The 22783-nt window shown below is 36.1% G+C and overlaps 1 protein-coding gene across 2 annotated transcripts in view; it reads left to right on the top strand.

The window, feature by feature from the left end:
* pax3a (paired box 3a) overlaps positions 1-9792 on the top strand; it is a 38022-nt gene extending 28230 nt beyond the window's left edge. Inside the window, exons 8-9 of one of the 2 annotated variants that reach the window (XM_022678996.2) lie at positions 5306-5564; positions 8030-9792. In XM_022678996.2, coding sequence (XP_022534717.1) covers positions 5306-5564; positions 8030-8064 — 294 coding nt within the window. In that variant the 3' untranslated portion in view covers positions 8065-9792. Of the gene's footprint in view, positions 1-5305; positions 5570-8029 lie in introns of both variants that reach the window. The other variant, XM_022678997.2, reaches the window with a different exon arrangement.
* Positions 9793-22783: the final 12991 nt, after the last annotated feature.

Below are 22783 nucleotides of genomic sequence, written 5' to 3'. Positions count from 1 at the left end.
GATTTAGCTGGAATTCCTGGGTATTGTTTCGTGTGTGTGGTGTAGATAGAATTTTAATGAGGTAGTATTGACCAATTTCTATGGAACTTTTCTTTTCTATCATTTAGGTTTATAGTAGTGTAAAACATGCATATGCAAATATACAGTACTGTGCAGTTAAGTATACATACATATATGTGTGTGTGTGTGTGCTTGTGTAACTGTATAATAAATGGACAAATGCTTAATTTTACAATTTATAGGGACTAAAAAAACTAATAAATAGGAATTCAAAAACATGAAAAAAAACTTGCAGTTGAAAAGGAACTGTACTCTGAAGGATTTGTCTTTGGAACTTTGAACAAATTCATTCCCAAATTTAATAATGAATGTTCAAAAAATGCTCCAAAATATAATAAAATATATATTTTTAATTAACTTCTATTAAGTTGAGCAGGTGTTTGTGATTTTGCTTAATCTGAAGTGATCTTAAGTTTTTTTCAAGTACTTTAAAGTTCTGCACAGTGCTGTATATATGAGTATGGGTGTAAAACTGTTACGTAGGGATATGTTCTCGAGTGTGCTGGTATATATATATGTGTGTGTGAGTTTGTGTGTGTGTGCACGCACGCACATGTGTAATTCCCATCCCGCTCCCATGCAGCGCTGGGCTCTGGTTTGCAGTGGTTCCGGGGCTTATGGGCTATGGGGTGAGAATGCGGCTGGTGTTTGCAGGTCTGGTGTGAACACAGTGCTGGTATGTGCCAGATCAGACAGCAGACGTGTGAGATTTTTACCCACGGGGCAACAAGGCCGAGCGTGTGACTGCCCCACTTAACACTTACACTCAGACGAACAGACACGGACTGTCAAAAGTATGAGGACACCCAGGCTGTTCAAAAGATTTTTAATAAACAAGCATGTTTTCTTAATTTTTCATTAGTCTTCATTAGCTAAATATGTTCGCACTGTCATGCATAAAAATACATATCTTATTTTTTGCTGGGTTTTCCATTTTACCATATAAATATGGTAAATTGTTTTACACTGTTTTAAACTTTTAAATAAATAAACCAATGAAAGGGCCCAAAATCTTTTTGCATTTTTCAATAAAGTTGGCAATTTAGAAATAAAAATAATACATTTTGTGCATAGTAATGATATTAAATAGAATATGTTAATTTAATTTTAAGAATTTTGTCGGGCAGTTAATCTGAAAGCTGCTTTTAATGTACATTTAGTTCATTAACTTCCATTGAAAGTATATGAGGCTTTTTTCCCTCTTCTATAAAGTTGCAGTGATGATATAATAGCTTAACATGTACTTGTAAAATAGTTATTACTGTATAAGAAAACTGACAAATAATTTAGTAAATCTTTAAAAAATTGTCAGAAGCTCCTCAAAATTAAATAAGCAAAATGCAGATACTTTTACAATCCACTTACACAAACATATGTACCTATCTACACAAAAACACTTCCAAATTTGTGTGAGTTTACCTGTAAACACATGCATAAACATTTTACTAGATATTTCATGTTCTTTTGCATTGTTTCCACATATTTTACGACAACAATATATCCTCATCTGTACCACATAATTACATGTAATCACATATTACTGCATTGAAGACATTATGTGTAAAAGCTTATGATTAATGGTTCATTTTAAACGGTTTAAAAAGCAAAACTTGAACATAAACTGACTGTAATTTTGCTCCATGTCTAGGGAATATAAAATATCTATATTCTATGTATATAGATGTATTGGAGTATTATAATATCCGAAAGCACCTTACAGGCAGACAGGTTTCTTAGCAGAATTATATGTAATGTGGAAGCTTTCTGTCAGCAGTGTGTGTGTGTGTGTGTTTGTACGTTCACCTCGTGTGTAGACACATCTCCCCCCCGTGGTTAGGTGAATGAGGATTTTTAACCTACATGTGGTTTCCATTTGTAAAGCATAACACATCAGCATGCTCCCCTCACACACTCCGGAGCCCTCTGACCAGGAGCCTGTAAATTACCTACTGTCAGTGTGTGTGAGAGCGTGTACATGTGTGTGTGGCCTCCAAGGTGGGAAGCAGAACACTTCAAACCTGTCTCGTACATTCTAGTGTTCTTGCATACTTGTAGAGAAAAAAGCAAGCAACTGCAGAATTTTACAAAACTATATTGTTGTATAAAAAATAACTTTTTTATATATTGCATTTCTTTTACTTTTATCATTTTTTACTTTTTGGCAGATTGTAAATCTAGGCTGCTGTTTTTTAATATTTTATCATAATTTCATGATGAATGAGCTTATGGAAGTTCTCCAAAATGACTTTTTCATTTCCATTCAAGTAAAGAGTAAAAAAAAGTTTTTTCTTCTTCTGAGTGACAGCAACCATATGCAAGAATTGCACTGTTCTCAGATCAAAACTTTACATATTCATATTTGCTTATTTTTTTAAATGTTATAAATGATTTATATTAATTGTCCAAATGTTTGAGTATTACTCTTAAACAAAAAAATATTTTTGCATTGACTTCCATTGAAAGTTAAGCAGAATTTCCTACTTAGTAATCACAACTGTAAATTACACAGTGAAATTATTATTGTATTTACCTTAATAGTGTACACCTTGTTTTTCTGGTGCGATTGTGTGCACCGAATCCTGACCACTGAAACATTTGTATTATTAAAAACTTTTACATTTTAAGTAATTAAAAAAAAATCTAAGATACTGTTGGTAACTTGGTCACAGATACATATAAGTACAGCCATTGAGACGCGATAAAACAAGGAGTTAGTAGTTTTAGTTGTAGAAGTGTGTGTGTGTGTGTGTGTGTGTGTGTGTACTATATACGCTCATGTTCTACATGTGTCTGCTCTGATGAACGGCTCTGTGCAGCTGTTTAGGATGAATCACTGCAGGGATTTTGTGATCCTTTACAGAAGTTGTAAAACTGTTAACCACATACATTCATTCAAGTAGACACATAGACTCTACACACACACACACACACACACACACACACTTGCAGCATTCCTGTCTCTCTCTCTCTCTCTCTCTCTCTCTTTCTCTCTCTAAAAAAATGTTTTTATAGAATGTCAGGACACAGGGTTATTCATATTGTATATCCCACATGAATTAAGACAGGTTTTACTGTTAAAGCTTCAGATCACATTAAAACAGATGCAGGTAAACATAAATATAGTAGAAAGAATTTCTATGAGCAGGTTTTTATTATAATTTATTTAAAATATTCTCAGGTGCCTAAAACAAAACATTTTGTACAGTTTTGTACTGTATCTGAGTGTCTGCATGTATTGAGACCTTTTAAGCCTTACCTTAAACCTAATCTGTCTTGTCATGATAATTACTTTATCGATGTATTGTACAATATATCATCACTGTCCAAAGAAAAACAAGTATCTCCATTTTTTATATTGATTTTTAATTTACTACATAATTTGAATACACAAAGTGTCTCTTAGACTATGTCAAAATTTCATGATGAACGGACCAAAAGAAACTTTCCAAATTTACCTGAAATAAACTATTTTTACATTGAAAAGTTAAAAATGTTTTATCTCTCTCCTGTAAAGTTGTTGTTTTGGAGATTGTTTTGCATGTTTTTCATTGGACAGTGATGATATGGACATGACAATATTTTGCACACCTTGGTATCAATACACTGTATTTTTGGTGCATGCACTTTACCAATATTTTATCTAGTTGAGCAATGATCAATGTAATTGAAAGTTCATTGTCTTTTAAAAGAGTTTAACTGCAATATTATGCTATTATTTTGTCACATCAGTGGCATTAAATAATTTTTAAATTAGTATAAAATCTGTAATATCGATAATCACTGAATATTATCCAAAAAAAAAAAATATCGTTACAGAGTTAAACTTAACTCTATCCTCAACCTTAACAACCCTAATCAAAATATTTTACATATTAAGTTTTACTATGCTTGTACTGAAAAGGTATAAAACACACACATATACACACAAATTCAAAGGATCATTTTTTAAGGAAAATCTTAGAAAAGCAGAATAGAGAAACACAACTCTGAAGTCTAACCGCTCTCTGTCATTCTCTCTCTCTCTCTCTCTCATATGGGAAATGATTTAAACAGGACCATGTGTGTGTGAGGATGGAGAATAATCGAAGTCTTATGGGCCGCGAGCGAGTGTGTGCTGGTGATCTGTGCTGTGGCCAGACTGCTTTTCATTAATGATTAGTGGAGAGAGAGAGCGAGGGAACCTCCCTCAGAGCGAGGCAGAGCGAGGCAGAGAGTTTCAGGCTCAGTTTGGCTCGTCAGCCCTGGCTCTGAAGACCCACTGAACCAGTGCCATAGTGCCTGGTCCAGCTTTCTGGGAGTGTGGAAGTCTGAGTCTGAGTTTGTGTAATGAGTAAAGTAGATATGAGGATGATTCTCTAATGTCCCTGGTGTCGTTTAGATATTAATAGCTATAAGCCATCTAAATCTCTGACCTCTCAGCGATCCCGTTTGATTCAGATTTTTTAGGATTCCGTGCATCAAGAAATCTCAGATTTCAGCGTGGCTTTATTTGATTATGATTCTTTAAGAAATTATTCAGTGTCTCTCGAATTTCACTGTAATTTAATTGAATCCAATTTGATCCAGTTTATTGGTTACATTAGTATTTTTTTCTATATACAACGCATTGTAAAAAAATAAATAGTTGCATACAGAAAGAAATCAAAGGAAAGGAATGAAACTTGGTGGGTAGTCTAGAGAGTCATGGAGTGACTCAGAATGGCAGCTGGTGTCATAGTGTGGGACACAGTTTCCTACAGTGCCAGGTTACATACATTCAATTAAACAGACTTGATGACACAGATTCAGAAAACACAGTTACAGATAATGCCATGTTGGATGCTATTGAATGTGCTATTAACACTACACTCCTACTGCTAAATATACAGGAACTATGTGAATATTAAAGAATTTGCATGGGAAGAATTTTTGCAGAACACCATTAGGAACCTCTCCATGCATTATACATACATTATTCATTATATAAATCTGTATGTGTAGCTGAATAAATATAACAGGAGTTGCCCATATAATGTCTAAATTTCCTGGCAGCTTTTATCTTCCTTCTGAATAGTTTTTATAATATCCCAAATGTGATTATACAGATGTTTCTAAGACACAAAGAAGAACCATATTCAATTCTTTAATTGAACTATTTAAGCAATGTCTTTTTTCCTATGAATTTTATTTTGATATGTGTTTCTTCCTTATATGTATGTTCATCATAAATAAAGTCTTCCTCTCCTCTTTACTCTCCTCTCTGCAGGTGATGGGTCTGTTGAACCCCGGAGGCGTTCCTCACCAGCCACAGGGAGACTTCGCCCTCTCCCCGCTGACCGGAACTCTGGAGCCAAGTGCAGGAATGGCTGCCAGCTGCCATTCATCTCAGAGACTGGAGCCTCTGTCTGGCTTGGCTAGCATGCCCTCCCTGCCCAACTCACAGTCCTACTGCCCGCCCAGCTACAGTTCACCAGCCTACACCGTGGACCATGTGGCCCCATACCAGTACAGCCAGTATGGGCAAAGTAAGGTGAATATATACTTCTACTGTTTGATGGTGTAAATGATTGTGAGGCATATAAGGTGCTTATTAATGGGGAACCTAAGTATTGGACCCACCATCATTCCAGTGAACCCATTCTACTGCTCCACAGCTCAATACTGGTGAACATTAGGTTCAAACTAGGTGCAAATATGCTTATGTTAATATGTTAATTCTACAGAGAGTACTATTCCATCGGCAGTACTTCTCCACTGAGACTAGACAAGCTGTGTGTATGCAATTGCACATCTATGTCAGCTAATAGATCAACTTTTTAGAAATTAGGAGAATGCACTCAATACATTGTAGACATGTATACAGCTCTGAAAAAAAGAAGAGACCACTTTAGTTTCTGAATCAGTTTTTCTGATTTTGCTTTTATAGGCATATATTTGAGTACAATGAACATTGTTGTTTTATTTGATAAACTACGAACAATTTGTTTCTGAATTCCAACTAAAATTATAGTCATTTAGAGCATTTATTTACAGAAAATCAATATTTTTACTGCTTTTTTATGCATCTTGGCATGTTCTCCTCCACCAGTCTTACACACTGCTGCAAAAATTCAAGCAGTTGGTTTGATGGCTTGTGATCATTCATCTTCCTCTTGATTATATTTCAGAGGTTTTCAATTTGGTAAAATAAAAAAAAACATAATTATTAAGTGGTCTCTTATTTTTTTTACAGAGTTGTATATTGATAATATTTTCCCATTTTAGAGTACAGCAAGTACCATAACATATACAATATACATAAAATATATGCATATCCTTACTCGTTTTCACTTCAACTTAAAAAATCTAAAAATGCAGCATTTGAGAAGATTTTGACTGGAGGGGTTTTTTTTTTTCGACTTGCACTTGAACCTGAGCAGCGAGCGATTCAGATTATGATAAGCGCACTTCAAATGAGTGTCAAACAGGTAGACGCCATCAGAGGTCACCATCCTGCATTCGCGACCTTTCATGACCCCGTGTGATGAGCTTACCTGTCAACCTGAGGAGTCTGTAAGTTAGCCATGAAATGACCTCTGGGGTAACGAAGATATCGCTTATTACATACACACACACACACATAGACTTGAAAGCAGAAATGAAAGGAGCAGCCATCACAAAGTATGTTTGACAGAACCAATGAGGGGGGTGGAATGGTTGAAGGCAGAGACCACATGTCGAACGGCCCATCCGACGCCATCTTGATATCATTAATTTACCGTGGGCCGCACCCCCGTACACTCTGAGGTTGGTGTGTGTATCTCGGGAGGGGATGTATTGTTAGTATGTGAATGCGTGTATGTGTATATGTAAGGTAGGTTGTTAGTGTGTATATGTATTGGGTAGGATTGCAAGTGTGTGTCAGTGTCAGTGTGCGTATGGGTTGTATTGGGGAATTAAAATGCATGTGTGTGTGTGAGAGAGAGAGTGTGTATTGGAGGGGTTTGTAAGGGGCTTTAGCAGGAGTAAAATAGCCTGTGGCAGCTCCCTATTAGAACCACATGTTTGAGTCAGAGGTCAGATCCTGCACTGTTATTGATTGTTGGCTGTGCTCCATGCATGGCTGGGTGGAGCGTTACAGTTTACTGCTTAGGCCAGCTTTCACTGAGTAGACAGTGGTACCCATCCTACAGCAGCTCCACACCCAGCCAATATCTCCCTGCCAAGACAGCGTACCTCCACCTACAGGCTGTTTGTTTAGATCTCACTTAAAAAAATGCGCAGTACTGTATAAAAATAAGTTATATTTATAAATAGACATCGACACCACATTATTTATCAGGTAATATTGTCCCATTAGCTACAAAATAAAACTAAAAATGTGTAAAGTAAATTAAAGTTTATAAGAATTATTAATGTGATTCCAAACTTAGGACTAAAGCTTTTAACACTGATACAAAGGCTGTTTCATACCAGTCTAGGCCAAAGAGCCACAATTATATTTATATTAGGTCTTGGTCCAGATCAACTGAACTATTTCTTATTATGGTTCAGACTTTTAAGCCAGTTACAGAAAGGTGAGACAGGCTGTGATCACCCATTAAATGATAGAAAAAGAAAAAGAAACAGTGTTGTGCTGAAATTTGACCTCTGGCTGCAGTATGAGCGCAACAGATTACGCTGGTAATTCTGTATCTACTGTAACTGTAACTGTAGATTAACCTTTATTTATAAACAGAAATAAATGGAATCTGAGGGGCATCTGTTGCGCTTGTACATCTAGGCAAGAAGGCATAATTCAGAATAGCACCTGGAAAGGCAATTGCTGAATTGACAATTTGTCACTGTCCAATGTGCATTAAGGGTCCATGGCATTAAAACTCCCTAATATTAGACCAAAAGGCCACAGATCCAGTGTAAAATACCTCTGAAAACAGCAAGTCATAGAAAACTGCAGTGTTACTAAAACATACTCAATCTCTCTCTTCCTTTCTCTCTCTTTCCCGTTCAGGTGCCTTTCATTATCTGAAGCCCAACATCAGCTGAGCAGGAAGAAGCAGGCAGGAGAAGAGAGCAGAAGTGTTAGAGGAGGAAAGCTCTTCACAGTTTGAGGGAAACCACCTGCTCTTCAACCTATTTCCTGACCTTCGACCTCCACTTCCAGCATTGCCTTCCCACAGTCTCCCTTGGGCAACGCTTCCAGCATCGGGACCGCTCGGATTCGGATCCGGCTCTGCCTCCCCCCAACCCACACCGGGTCATTGCTGACCAGGGCTTAAGGGGGTGGGTGAGTGATTTGGGTTCAAGTGTGGAAAATAAAGGACCAAAGGCCCTCTGTGCTCTGGGCTCAGGACTCCACACCATACTTCCAAACAAATCTCGACCATTCCCAAAGAACGCCATGTGAGCAACGCAACGAGGAAAGACATTGGATGAGAGGACTCTGAAAAAAAGTATAAGAAATTGACTTTTATAGACTGTGTATTTAACCTGTAATGAACAGCAGGGAAACATGTGGGACCAGTTGCCTTTCTATTAAAGGAACGGACAATTCAGTGGTACCAGTGACAGTGTCTACAGTGGTGCCACACGTGATGGTGGTGCCAGGTTAGGAGGACCATTTAAAAAAAAAAGTATGACATCATGTGATCAGTGTGCTGTTTGATTCTTTATGTGTTCGGGGAAAGAAGGGCTCTGTTTGGGTGCATCTTCTGCATAATTATCAATAAATGACATACAGCAATACAGCATTTCAGTATGAAGTTTCAGAAGCTCTGTGTGGAAATAGAAGAGCAATAAAGAACAAGGTGGCTGGTATGCACTCAACCGCCCAATGGAATTTCAGACATAGTAAAAGCCAATAGTCAAAAGTGAAAGTGCCAGAACAACATAAGAAAGAATGTGATGCTCACACACACACAGCTGATGATTAACAGCAGTATTTTAACAGGAAGTTAAGCATATTTTCCATTTAGGTTCTATTAAAACAGTGAGGCTTTGGAGAACAAACTTTTTTATTATTGGAGAAAGGGACGAGTGAAAGAGAGAGTAAAATCTGAAACCCAAAGAAAGTGCAATATACACAATCTATACCTCATACACACTGATCTTTTTATCTTAAAAACTACCACACAACTTGTGACGGGGCAATAATGAAGTATTTGCTAACAAACAAGATGGAACATTACAGAAAACATAGCTCATTTAGCAGATAGGATCATGAACTGAAACTGGAATTTTCTCTTTTTTGTTGTTCAGGGCTGAGTTCTCCAAAAGATGAATCTGAAATTATATACTCCTAAAGATAAAGGTGCTTCAAAGGATTCTACCAGAAGATTTAAACTTGACAAAAATGTTCATAATATGTTTCATAGGTAACAATAACTTTAAGTTATTGTTGTTGAGGTACGCCCATTTATTGTCCCAGATAGTGGGCTGGACCAAACTGATGGTGGTGTAGTGAAAGGTATAGGAAGTGGAAATAGAGGTATGGATAAAACTTAAAAACTATTTCTTTTAAAGAGACGTGGGAGCTGGTGATTGGTTGAGGTAACATAGGTAACATTTTCCTGGTAGAACCTTCGTTGAAGCATTTTTGTATTTATTTATTTGAGGTATACCATGCAAAAAAAAGAACACAATGTGTGAGTGTGAAGAGTCTTTAATATACGTAATGATTTTTTTTACATCAATCAGTACTTAAAAATGTTCTTTACACTCACTTTTACAAGTGGTCCTTCCATGGCATTGCTTATAGAACCATTTTTAGCACCTTTATCTAAAAAACAAAATAACAAATGAATAAACTGTGCGTTTGGGTAAATGTGGGTCCTTTTTTAAAAGTGATTAGATTCACTATGCAGTTTACACCATAAAGCCCTTGATTTCGTATCTTTAAGATGATCAGAATGTACCCAGTATGTTGTTGACATACCCCTTTATATTTGGATCAGTGGAATCTGCCACCCAAAACTTGAACTTAAAATTGAAGTTTCTTCACAGGGTACTTTGAGCTTTGAGTGATGCCACATAAAAAACACATATTTGCAATATAGATGTCTAAAAGTAAACAACTGCTTGATTTAAATGTTTTTCTTTACCAATTTCAAGGTTCTTCACACTCAGACACCATCTCTATAACAAATATGTGACTCTTTATGGAAGCAAAAGCAGCTATTCTAAATGGTTCTTCTCTTCTTTTTGAGAGTAAAGGCATACATATTGACTTCTTTTCTTGAAAGACTTGAAGAATTATAAGGTATAAAGGAGTTCCGTGTCCAGCCATTTTACCAGTGATATTTAATATGCAACTGAGAAGCAAAAATCAGCAAATAAGTTGCATATTATTCCTGTTGTTTTCCATATGAGTTACGCACTCAATTATGCTAATTGGGGCAAAAAAGGAACCCAAATGACAAAACAGTTTAGCCGTCAACTGTCATTTCAACAGACATAGTAAAAAAAAAGATGTTTCTGTTCCCCCCTTTGATCATCAAAGTAAGAATGATTGTTATGTTCTATCCGCCCTACAGCACAATGCCCAACTGTTCTCCAGTCTTAAATATTACCATGCTGAAACAGTTATTTTTAACTTGTTTTTTTTTATACATATACGATCTTCTTTCGTTGACGACTGCATAAAATTTGTTGGTGTAAAATGTTCTGTGTCATATGCAGCACTATTTACTATTTATAAGAAAAAATAAAAAAATAAATAAAAAGCATTCAAGCTTGATTTTGGTTGTGTGGTTCATAACAATCTATTAGCGCAGATTGTCTTACTCTTCCCCCCTCCTCCCTCCCTCCCCGCCTGCCTTGTGGCTTTCTTTGTTTGTCCGAATAAACAACACATTGCTTTAGTTTCGTCGGATCTTGTTACATATCAACATCGATCCGCTCCCACGTCCAGATCGCTTGCGTACGCACTTTCTGCTTTGTTGTGATCTCGCTGAGAGTTAAGCGAGAATTGGCGTGACCTAGAACAATAGCTATCAGCTTCGTGACTGAGGTCCGTCTGAGCCTCGCGGCTCTCTGAGCTGTAAGGAGAATACATAAATATATCTCCTTTCATAAACACTCGTCCCTGACAAATTCCTCTTCTCAGGGGAGCGTTTAACCTGCTTAATGAGGAAAGCAGAGGCCTGTAAAAAGCCTCCTCAACACCACAGAAAGTGCACGAGGAGACACTCCCCGCTGAGAGCTGTGCTGCACGGGGATACATGAAGTGGCATTATTCACTGCTGTCCACCACCACATATACTTATAGCACACTGCTGCTTTTAACACCAACAGCAGAATGTGGTTCATACATTCTGTATGTCCCAAATTTACTATACTGTATGTCATCATATCACTAAAAGTGTAAAAACATTATATTGCATTTTTTCCTGTTAGAATTTCTGACAAAACTCTTCATTGTGCCCAAATTTCATGACTAAGGGACAAATAGAATCACTTTAAAATTACATTTTGTAATTAATTTTTTGTCTTCTCTTGTAAAGTTGACATTTTGAAAATACATTTTTATAACTTTTTTTTGCCTAACACTGTAAATCTAATATTTAATATGACCAATAGAAATTATACATTGTTTCACTGTTTCCATTGAAAGAATATTTGTGTGTTATAAGATATGATTAATTTTCTTTTGGGTGACATTGATAAAATATATTAGGGCCAAAGATTTGAGACAAGATATATTCCCTAGTATGCATTTCAGAAAATATTTGGGTCCCATTTTATAATAAGTGTGCATTTATACATTAAAAATCTATGTTATAACATTGCAACTACTGGTGAACAGCAGTACAGGTTATCTAATTACAAATGTGTATAAAAAGGTCAGTTAGACATATCAGAATAATGATTTCCAGCATTCAAAATCAATTTGAAATCATATTTACATACCACACAAAAGCTGTTTGACTTTTTTTTACACATACTATTACATGTTAAAAAATTCACACACTATGCTATAGTAAACATAAGTAAAATTTATACTGACACATTTGTATTTATATAACCTGTACAACTGTAGTACATCTGCAACAGTGCACACTTCACCAGTAGTTACACTGTTATTATATGGATTGTAAACATGTAACTACACAGTTATTAGAGACACTTATTATAATGTGGGACTATTATTTGTATTTGCTATGATGAAAGCTGTTTATTTTATTCATATAACAGAATGCACTCTGAAGTTTCAAAAAATTCTGTATAGAGACAGTTTATAAAATAAATAATTTAAAACATTCCCCTTTAATTTTACAACATTTTAAAATTTTGTTTAAGTGAAAAACCTGATTTTTTAAGGGATCCCAAACTTGTGCCTGTAATTTTTATTTGAAAATAATGTTTGATCCTAAGCCTAAACTCAAGCCCTAGATTTTCATCTCACTCTTGCCAGTTTCAGTTTAAAAACAAAATAATGAATGTAGCTTTAGTAAAATAATTGTTGGTCCTTAAAATTACAAGTACCTGTTTTAAGGTTTAAAGTCAAGAAAATGTCTTCATAAGGTCTAAAAAACAAACAAACTCACACACAAACACACATACAGTCCTTTAAGACATCAAACACAGACATGCGAGTGATTTTACCCACCCCTCCCTTTTTACATTTTTTTTTCTTTTTCTAAGATCAGGTGCCTGCAGCTGGTGCTGTCATTCTTCTGTGTTTTCATGTGTGTAGATGTGTGCTCTCACAAGCTTGTTTTTACCACTAGCTTTCGCCAAACTTCACATGCTTATTTCTTTATTCCAGACACTAAAACACAGCGATGTGCCGTTCTGTCATATCCGTCCCTCTGAAGTGAGGAACTCAGTGTTCATCCATTACAAAAACAATAGAGGAAAACAGTGAGCGCTCACTTTGTCTCCCAGCACGGATCTGAGTGGCAGCTAGATTAACACACATTGGAGACAACTTAACTTTTGACCCCTGGACTCTTTGAAATCAGTAGAGCACTCCAGCAGAGATGACAGAGCGAGAGTTACGGGGGCTTCCACGTCACCGGGAGACGGAGAGGGGTGAAAGGGGAGAGAGCAGGGAGGTGGAAGGACAGGGATGTTAACTCTGAAGAAGGGACATGAGAACAGGACAGTGAGAGTGAAAGAGATATGAGGTACAAAAGAAAGAAGGAGGGAGTAAGAGAGGAGATAAGACAGAGACATCTAAAGTCTCACACTAAATAAATAAACATTCTTCAGTAGTTTTGAGAAGAGCTGTAGTGTCGCCTGTGTCTGAGGAGAGAATTCCATCCAAAAAATGCAGTACTGAGCGGCTGGGAAAGACGGAACGAGAGAGAGGTGGCTTGTGCCATTACAGCAGAATTGTTCTAATTATCTAATTCTCAAAACATTTTGTAGTCCCAAAGTGAATGTCTATTTAAGTCTTTCTTTTGCATCTTACATTTATTGTTTTTTATTTGAAACTTAACTTGATTCTGTAAATCACACTAATATTAGTATAACTAACAAGAAATTTTTCACCTGTCAAAATTCACCCAATCAAAATTTTTAATACTCAACTTCAGCTTTCAGTCCTACAGTTTTTTTTGTAAGTTTTTTGTTCTTTTTCAATAGTAGATTAAAAAAAAAAGTAAAACTCTGGACCAACCAGTTGCCACCATTAGAAATCAAATTGCTGAAATTTGTTCATACTAGAAAAAAAATCGAAATAACCATTTAAAGGTTTAAAAAAAGGATAAAATCAAGACTATGATACCAGCATACTGCATGCAATCCTAACCAAACTCTAGAAAACTTAAAAAAGGTTCTAAAAATAATTTTGTAAAGACTAAAGTCTTACACTCCTACTTCTGAATTTGTTTAATCAAAGTACTAAAGTACTAAAGTACTAAAACCCTTGCAGATCAAGATGTACATTTGCTGTTACTTGTTTAGTGCTAAAGAGATCTTGTCTATTGTCCACGTCACAATTTGCCTGAGATAAGACATGTGACATTTGATTTTTGTAACATCAAGACAAAATAAAGAGACAGCTATCCTGACCACCTCACATTAAAAGATCAAGATAATAGAACATTGGAACTCAAGCAAGACACATGATTTTATTCTGATATTGGGACTCAAATGGTAAAATTACTTATTATAGTAATTGAGAAAAAGAGCATATTTAATTTTTTTAATTATTATTATTTGGAATTATTTCAGGTTACGAGGACAATGAGATCCATCATTATAAAATAATAGCTGCAAACAAATCTATATAAATCTGGCATGTACTGTATCTGCATTAGTGCCGAATATATCAGATTTGTTTTAATGCAGTATATCTATGTATCCATATATCTATGTCTTTGGCATAATTTGAATCTCACAGTTCTTTACATTCTGTTAAAATTTCATGATAAAATTACCAATAATTACTGAAATAATTTTGATAGTTTTGATAGTTTTTTCTTTCTCGTGTAAAATTGCAATTTTTTAGATACAAGCTTTAAGAACATGTAAAGAGTGTGTAAAAAAAGTTATTTGTCTGCATTCTTATGTGGGATTTTTTTCCACTTTTGACAACACACCAGTTTGATGTAATTGGATTAGTGGGTCCTCAAATATTTAGAAATAGTGGTGATCCTTATATCACTAAAGCTAAATATGAGAAGTTCATTCAGGCATTAAAAAACAACTTTGGAGAGTAGGTGGCCCACTTGTGGTAGGGTGGCGCATGTCTATCACAGAAATGCCTCTCTATCTTGAGTGTGAGGGAGATACGGCAGCTCAGAGTGGCATTCCTTTCCAAAACTGTCCCTTCAAATATGTTTTCCATTTCACAAAGAGCTCACATACAGCAAACGTTCAGGACAGAGAGAGAAAACATGTCCTTCCTCCAGCTTTACCACGGAAACTTGGATTGGAATTAACTTTTGATATGATGATATTGACTTTTTGAATAGAGCATTGTTTTTTTGAGTGATTAAGGCCACATTTAAGAAGCTATAGCTCAAAAATGAGGCTTCGTGAAGATGGGATAATCATCGTCCTCAGCTATGTGAATCTTCAGAGTGACTTTGAATAGAGGAATGCCAGGTCTATGAGAATACTGATTTACTGATTGTTTTTGTGAATTCATGTTTAATTTGGTTCAAGGAATTTGCTTTTTTGAGAGAAATTTGCAAATATTAAAAGATCTTACCCTGTTGAGAAGATCAGGAGAGTGATCTCTTTAAAACAACAATGAGAAAGATCTGAAATTTGTTTATTTCTGATCGTGGCAACCTCAGGATTAACCATGACCTCCATGAATAAGACTGTCTTACTTGCCCTGCTGACAAGGTGCAGGGAAACCCTCTTGAAAGAACTGGAAAACAAGCCTCTGGATACTGACAGCAATGCAACTACTGTCGCCCCAACCCAGCCAGTACCCGTCACGTCGGCCAGGCAATCCTACGATAATGCTTACTTCTACGTCCTGTTTGTGATGTTCATCTACTCCTTCCTGGCTCTCACTCTTTTCCAGAGCTTCCTTCAGTCTGAGAAAAGCAAAAAGGACCCGTATGAGGAGTTTATTAGCTCAGCCGACGCGACTGGCCACAAATATGAAGAAGATTCTATGACAGAGAAATTTGACTTTGAAGAGGAGAACATCATCTGAGAGAGTCAGAGGAACAGCCAATGGATTGCAGAGAAAAACCTTATGTACATATATAGTATTCTCCCATTGCTGTATGCATTTTCCCAAATCTTACTTTTCCAGGAATATTTGCTCTTGTTTTAATCTAGCATTATTGTTAAAAAATGAAACAGATGCATGACAGCATGTTAACAGGGGAGCCTGCATCTAATTTCTGTGTTTTTAAATGGAAAAACTGATCCAAACAGAAGAGTCAAGATGTGTACAGAATGTGTACATACTCTATGTTGATAAAACACCATGTGGTTCTAAGGGTTTTTGGGTTTTTGCTAAATAACAGCTTTAAAAAACTCCTAGTGTAGCTTCATATTCCACCTTAGCAACTTGGAAAGATGAAACATGCCATCAGCTGTGCGTGTGTGTGTGTGTATGTGTGTGTGAATAAATTACCCATCTCTGTAGAAATAGAGAATTGCAGGTGGGAGGCTGGGACAAACTTGGCAATATGATCAATTTGCATTTAACACTTTTCAGACTAACCAACTGTATTAACGTGTTAATGTAACAATATTTCAGAGGGGTATAAAGCTCTCTCCCAGCATTAAGCTGTGAAACAATGGAATTGTACTCTCTGTAATGATGGAGAGCTATCCAATATATTTGGAATGAGTTGGGATGAAGTCCTGGGCGGTGATAATCCAGCATCCTGACCCCACTAATGCTTTTGTTTTGTTGTTGCTGAATGCAAAGAAATACTCACAGCAATGCTCCAAAATAGCGAAAAGCTTTCTTTGTAATGTCCTTGATGAAAAAAAAAAAAAAATTAATGAGGTGTCCCGATACTTTTTTATGTTTTATATATCTGTATCTAAATAAGCATAACTAGTGACTGTGTCAAATATGTGAAATTTATTTTGGAAAATTGAGGGCACAACATCAAATATGTATTGACCAAAGTTACAGTGTATCTAAAGTGGTTTTTAATCTACAGAGGTTTATCTAAACATTACACCGCTAATCCTAATCCACACACTATCTTAACCTCAAACCAAGACCAAATCTAAACCCTGGCTCTAATCCAAACCATGACCTTACCTTTAAGCATTACTGAAGCCAAGGTCTGAAGTTTTGAAATCGTGCAGTGTATCGATGTATGCTTTGAGGAACTGAAGAGGGCAGCTTGTTTCCATATGGAAAATGCCATTGCGTGTTATTTCATACACAGCAGGGGGTTCAGCTCCTGGATCCAGTCCCTGTATCCACAATGTCAGATAGTGTTTTCAGTGTTTTATGTTTTTTTGCATGACATAAACATGTTATGCAGGAGATGCTGCTTATTCCCTTTGAAAAAAAAAACTCTTTTAAAATGTCTGCTTGGTTCAATATTCGAAATGTACCTGTACTCAATGATAGTGGCTTAATAAAAAATAGCTTGTCATATAAATACATATGGACAATTTATTTTACAATGCACTGTCATAAAAAGTGCTCTTATTCACAGTATCATCATATTTAATAAAGTCATTATCTTACTGTTTTATCATACTGTTATAACTAGCCTGTATTACAGTAATTATTTTTTCTTGTTTAGCATTAACCACTTTTGCACTTTTTTCTTAAAGCCTTTAGCTTTGTGAACATCAACTGTTCTGGCAGCTGCTTAGAGGAGTCTATGACTGCTGATTGTTTTGGAGAAAGTCTGGGGAGTCAGAATATTTAAAAAAAAAAGCTTTGGGATTTGCATCATCTGCCCTTTCCTAACAATGATGGGGCCAGGAAGGATACATTAATTAGGAAAATTAAAATCACTGCATTTTTCTGCAGCATTTAAAGGGTCTTTTATGATGTATCAATCACGAAAGGCAGCCTAGACTTTTGGGAAGTCAGACCATGTATTCATTACTTTTTTATGTGACAACTTTCTTTGATGCAGCTTTTAGAGGCCTGTCTCTTCTTGGAAAAGGTTTCTTGGGAATAAAGCTTAAATTATATCTAATTTTATCCCATTTTCTCCCTAATTTGGAAGGTCAATTAATCAATCCACAGATTGGAATTTCCCCTATCCCAAGACTAGCACATGCCTCCTCCGACACAGAAGAAGTCAGACTCTGCCTCTTTTCAAACTGTTGCTGATGTAGCCTCACTGGGTAGCCAGCAAGCTCAGAGGAAAGCGCAGCCTATCAGCTCTGATACATCAGTCAACAGACACCTGTGCTAACCAGCAACACACTAGGAGGGATAAACCCATCCAGAGAGAGAGAAAGGCCACTTGTGCTGATGTGACTCTTGCTGCTGATGTGAAGCAGCATGATCCAGGATTCAAAATGACGATGCTTATAGGAACTGGATTGCAGTGGCAGCACCTTAGTCGGCTGGATCACTCAAAGCCTCAAGTCACACCTTTTTAAAGTTTTAAGTCTTTCTGAATGACTTACATCTTAAACAATAAATTAATTAAGTAGACTTTCTGAAAGTTTATCAGAATTCCCATAATTATGACGGTTCAATAACCTTTATCCTATTTTTCTGTTGAAACACTGGTGTGTGCTACCACTCCACTCCATTCAATCTCGTGTTTGCGGCTGCGAAGAGTTGATTTCTGTAAATGTGACAGGACTTCGTCAATTTTGCGCCTGCTGACCTTCCCGTGCCCGCGGTGTTACGTGCAATTGCAAGGTGAATTTACAAATTAACAAACGCAGCCCCGTTTGTTTGGGGAAAAATCAGAATTATGAAGTAAGGTAATACGCCGGCCTCTCTGGGCCTTTGATGTGGAGGCGGGCAGATTTAATCAGTGGGAGTCCAAATGCTGGGCCACGGGCCAGGGGGCATTCCTTTTTACGACTCAATGTGCTCACGACCAATATGTACACCAAAAGAAAGAGAGGCTCTTCTGATTTTGGCCTGCTGTTGACCCCAAGTGATCTCAGGTTCTCAAAAATGAAGCAGGACTATGGAGAGGGGGTTTGAGAGGGGGTGGGGCGAACCGTAGACTTTATCGGCCTTGTGAATTAACGTCAATTGCGTGGAGCAGGATCCTGGGGATGTCTCCTAATGAGAACATGCGCTTTTCATTTTCACAACATTCTGCCGGAGAGCTCGCGCTAGAGAGGCCGAGGACAGAAAGAGACAGCTCAGCAGCGTAATCCGAGGTAACGGGGCGGCCTAGCTTGGGGTGAGTGGATGTACGCCCCCTCCCCTCCCCTGAGTGTGGAGCAGTATCTCCTTTCATAGAGTTGTAGCAAATCAAGCGATGGTTGCGCCTGCTGCTTGATGGTAGCAGTGGGGGGAAGAAACCTGGGGCCAAAGCTCCTTTGGGGCCTGTACGTCAAAGCGAGCTCTTGGAATGGGTCCAGCAGGGGCGCGTGCGGCTCACTGTGCTTCCGAATGATTGGCGCGTAATGACAGATGGGATCGAATCTCCGGCGGCCTGGAATGAAACACCTGTAACACAGAGCCGCAAGAAGGTACTCATAAAGAAGATGAAGAGTAGACTGGACTTGCAGGAAAAATATAGCGTTCTTGTCAGACAGCACATGCTTTGCCTTTTGTTCCACAGTTTAGACCCTTCATGAGTCATTTCAGAATATGCACTGGATTAATGTGTAGTTTGCAGATGTAGGGCAGGGTAATCCATAGCCTATACTCAAGCAAAACCCTTTTTATAACAGTAACAGCAACTTAAGTAGAGGTAATAAATGCTGCTACACATGCATTTATACAACATTTCAAGTCATGAGATTGAAATCATGAAGCTGATCATGAAGTTGATCATAAAGTGTTACCTCAGGACCTGTGGCCTGCGAATGCTCACAACTGTACAAGTTGTGAGGTGCTATCTTGAGAGTAAGGCTGAACTGGCCATGTGAATTATCAGAGTTTGAGAGAGGTCTGGTATTGGGTGCCAGAAGGAACGATGGGTTTTTAAAGTTGTGCATGCATTTAAATATTCCTCAATCCACTGTACGACACATACTAGCACTGTACTAGCTGCAACATGTCATAGACGCATTGCCACCCTCAGTGGACAGAGTATGGGATGGTAATAATCGTGATCAGCAACATCTCACTAGAACTAGGCAAAAATCACATTCACATTTAATACAGGAAGTCCCATACACATAGTTCTACAGGTCAGTGCAGTGTTCTATAGGTTCCATGAGACTTAGAAAAAGTCATAGGAAATGGTGCTAATTCCTGTACAAACCCTACAGTACCAGTCAAAAGTTTGGAAACACTTTAAATTAAATGTTTTTATTCTATTATATTAATACTAGAATACAAAAAACAAATTTAATTATTTACTAAACAAAAAAGTGTTAAACAAATCAGAATATGTTTTATATTTTACATTTAAAAGTAGCACCTCTTGCTGAGATGACAGCTTTGCACATCTTGGCATTTTCTCGGTCAGCTGAAATGGCTTTCAGTTAACAGTTCAGCTGTAAAGTTGTGAAGAGGAAGAGTTGGTCTACAGTGAATATCTCTATTTGAGTAATGTTCTAATCCATATTATGGCAAGAAATACTAATGGAAATAAAAAAATACTAATGGTCAGTGAATCCAAAACTTTAAAATGTCCTCAAATGCAATTGCAAGACCAGCAAAAATGTTATGATGAAACTGGCTCTCATCAAGACCTCCCCAGAAAAGGAAGACCAATAGTAAGTTCATCAGAGTTACCAGCCTCAGAAACCTCGGATAACTGAGACATAAATGATTAAACACTTTTAAATGTACTACTTGATTCCTGATGTGTTGCTTCATAGTAACATAGGATTGGTATAAATTGGGCCAAGTGCAGCTTAATGTCAGTAAAATGAGTAGATGCTTGACTACAGACCTTCTTGTGATGCAAGTTCCAGGGACGTACCTAAATTAATATTGAAATAAATACATTAAAATGACAAATGAAAAAAGGACCTCTAACACAATTTACTCATCTTTAAACCTTTAAAAAATCATATTACTGCAGTAAACCGTTACATCAACCATGTATGTACAGTAAGGATAAAAAAAAATGTTAGGGGGTCAAAGTTCAGAAACAATTTTTCATTGAATGTTTTCATAGAAACAATGTCATTTATTAGATAGCATTAAACCAGTCTGCATGGCTTTGTTACATGTTAAAAACTGAATTCTGTAGAAATATAACTAAAATTTAAATGCTGTGTTATGTTTCACAATAAATAATTTAAATATACTTAAAACTGCAATACCCTCAATACAACTACCTGTTTTCTTTTTGGAATGTTGTTAAAAAATATGTAAAAGATTAACATAATCAGCTTTAACTGTCTCTCTTCAGAAATCTACACAACAAATATATTTAGCAAGATTTTATAAAATGCATTTTCTGTTTATCACCTTAGAGGTGGCAGAGTGTAACCACCTGTTGAAACTGGCAGAGTGAGCTCGACTCCCACTCAACTATAACTGTAAATGTTTGGAACCAGCAAATTTTATGAACATTTTATACAATATAGTATCAATATATAAAATAAAAAACATTTATATAATATAAAATCAACAAAAGATATCAACTTTTGTTTAATGGTGAGCTTAAAATATGAATTAATAATCAAACTAGAAAATGTTGCACCCGAAGCTCTCCAACATTTTTTCAGTTGCTTTAAAACTTAAAATTCATTATGAGGAGTAATCCAAAATACTATAATACACTATATGTTTTGTTTTCTATGGGATGCTAACCTAACTGTGCACAAATGATGCAACCTTGAAACCAGAGATCCATAAAAAAAAAAAAACTATTTAAAAGCCAACATTCAACACACCTGACTTAAATGAAATATATTGCTTTAGAAAACCTGTATTAAATGTTCTGAAGCTCTGGAAAAAGACAGGACGTCATTCTCTGGCCATTTAGAAAGGAAAAATTACAAAACTTTTGGCTGATCTGCATGTTACTCTTTATTATATTCAGTTATATTCTGATGGTTTTATTTGAATAGATTACTCTTTAGCTTAAGACATAATACATAAAAAATACATATGAACTGTTTAAAGTCTTTTCCAAAAGTATCTCTCCCAAGACTATTTAAAATAGTATTTAAAAGCTTCATAGTGAGAAATGAGAGAGTAGCAGAGCAGTCCAGATTCTGTGAGTAAAAGTTATATTATCTACTGATTGAACACAAATATTATTGTTTTAAATATTTACATAAGTCAGAGTACTATATAAAATAAATGGAACTGAGCACATGGTGCCTGATTTTACTAATTTCTAAGGAGAGAGAGTAAAAGCTGATTGTGTTAATCTTTTTCATAATTTTTAACAATGTTCCGTTAAGAAAACAGGTAGGTGCGTTGTGGGTATTGCAGATTTCTGTATATTTGAATGCTTTATTGTAAAATATGGTACAGTGATTGCATAGTTTAATATTGTATTAGATTTTCTAGTATCTAAAAGGATATATTATATTATATTATGATATATATTTCTTTGTGATATTTCTACAGAATTATGTATATATTTAACAAAATATTTTAAAATATTTAACAAAGCCACACAGACTGGTTTGATGTTTAAAATGTTTCTCATGCAGGCAATTTTCCTTACTTTTTACCTTGCCTTCTGACCTGACTTTATCTAAAAGTTCTCTGAAAAATAACATTAATCAATGGAATTGCATTCACAGTATGTTATAGATACAGAAGGACAGAGATGTGAAAATAAATTGGTTCTTCTTGAAATATATTTAAAATATATCTTTGTCATATCAGTTTTTTTTTCCAAGTAAAACATAAACCATAAAAACACCACAGAACGTATATTCATTATCATTAATTGTAGTTAAAAAGTACCAATCGTGTTCATTAATAAACTCAAAAGCATGATTTTAAAATAAAGGTATTACAAACAAATTAATAGGGAACAAGTTAAAAAAAACTGAATTCTCGTAGCTTTTAAGCTTAGTTAGCTTAGAGGCACAAAGTTATGTCTTCCTAATTTTTTAGTGGGTCTTAGAATAAACCTAGTTAAAATAACAACCAAAAGGATAAAAGTGAAGAAGTACAGACGAGTGCTGTGTTCAGTTTCTTAATCACAATAAACAGAAACAGCACCCTGCAACATTGAAGAAAGTGTTAATATTGGGCTGCATTACATCTTTTAATGTTAATGATGGAAGATTTAAGACGATTAAG

This window comes from Astyanax mexicanus, chromosome 4, assembly GCF_023375975.1.
Source record: "Astyanax mexicanus isolate ESR-SI-001 chromosome 4, AstMex3_surface, whole genome shotgun sequence".
Taxonomy (NCBI): domain Eukaryota; kingdom Metazoa; phylum Chordata; class Actinopteri; order Characiformes; family Acestrorhamphidae; genus Astyanax; species Astyanax mexicanus.
Note: the sequence above shows the minus strand (reverse complement) of the source record. Positions and strands in the feature narration are given on the sequence as shown.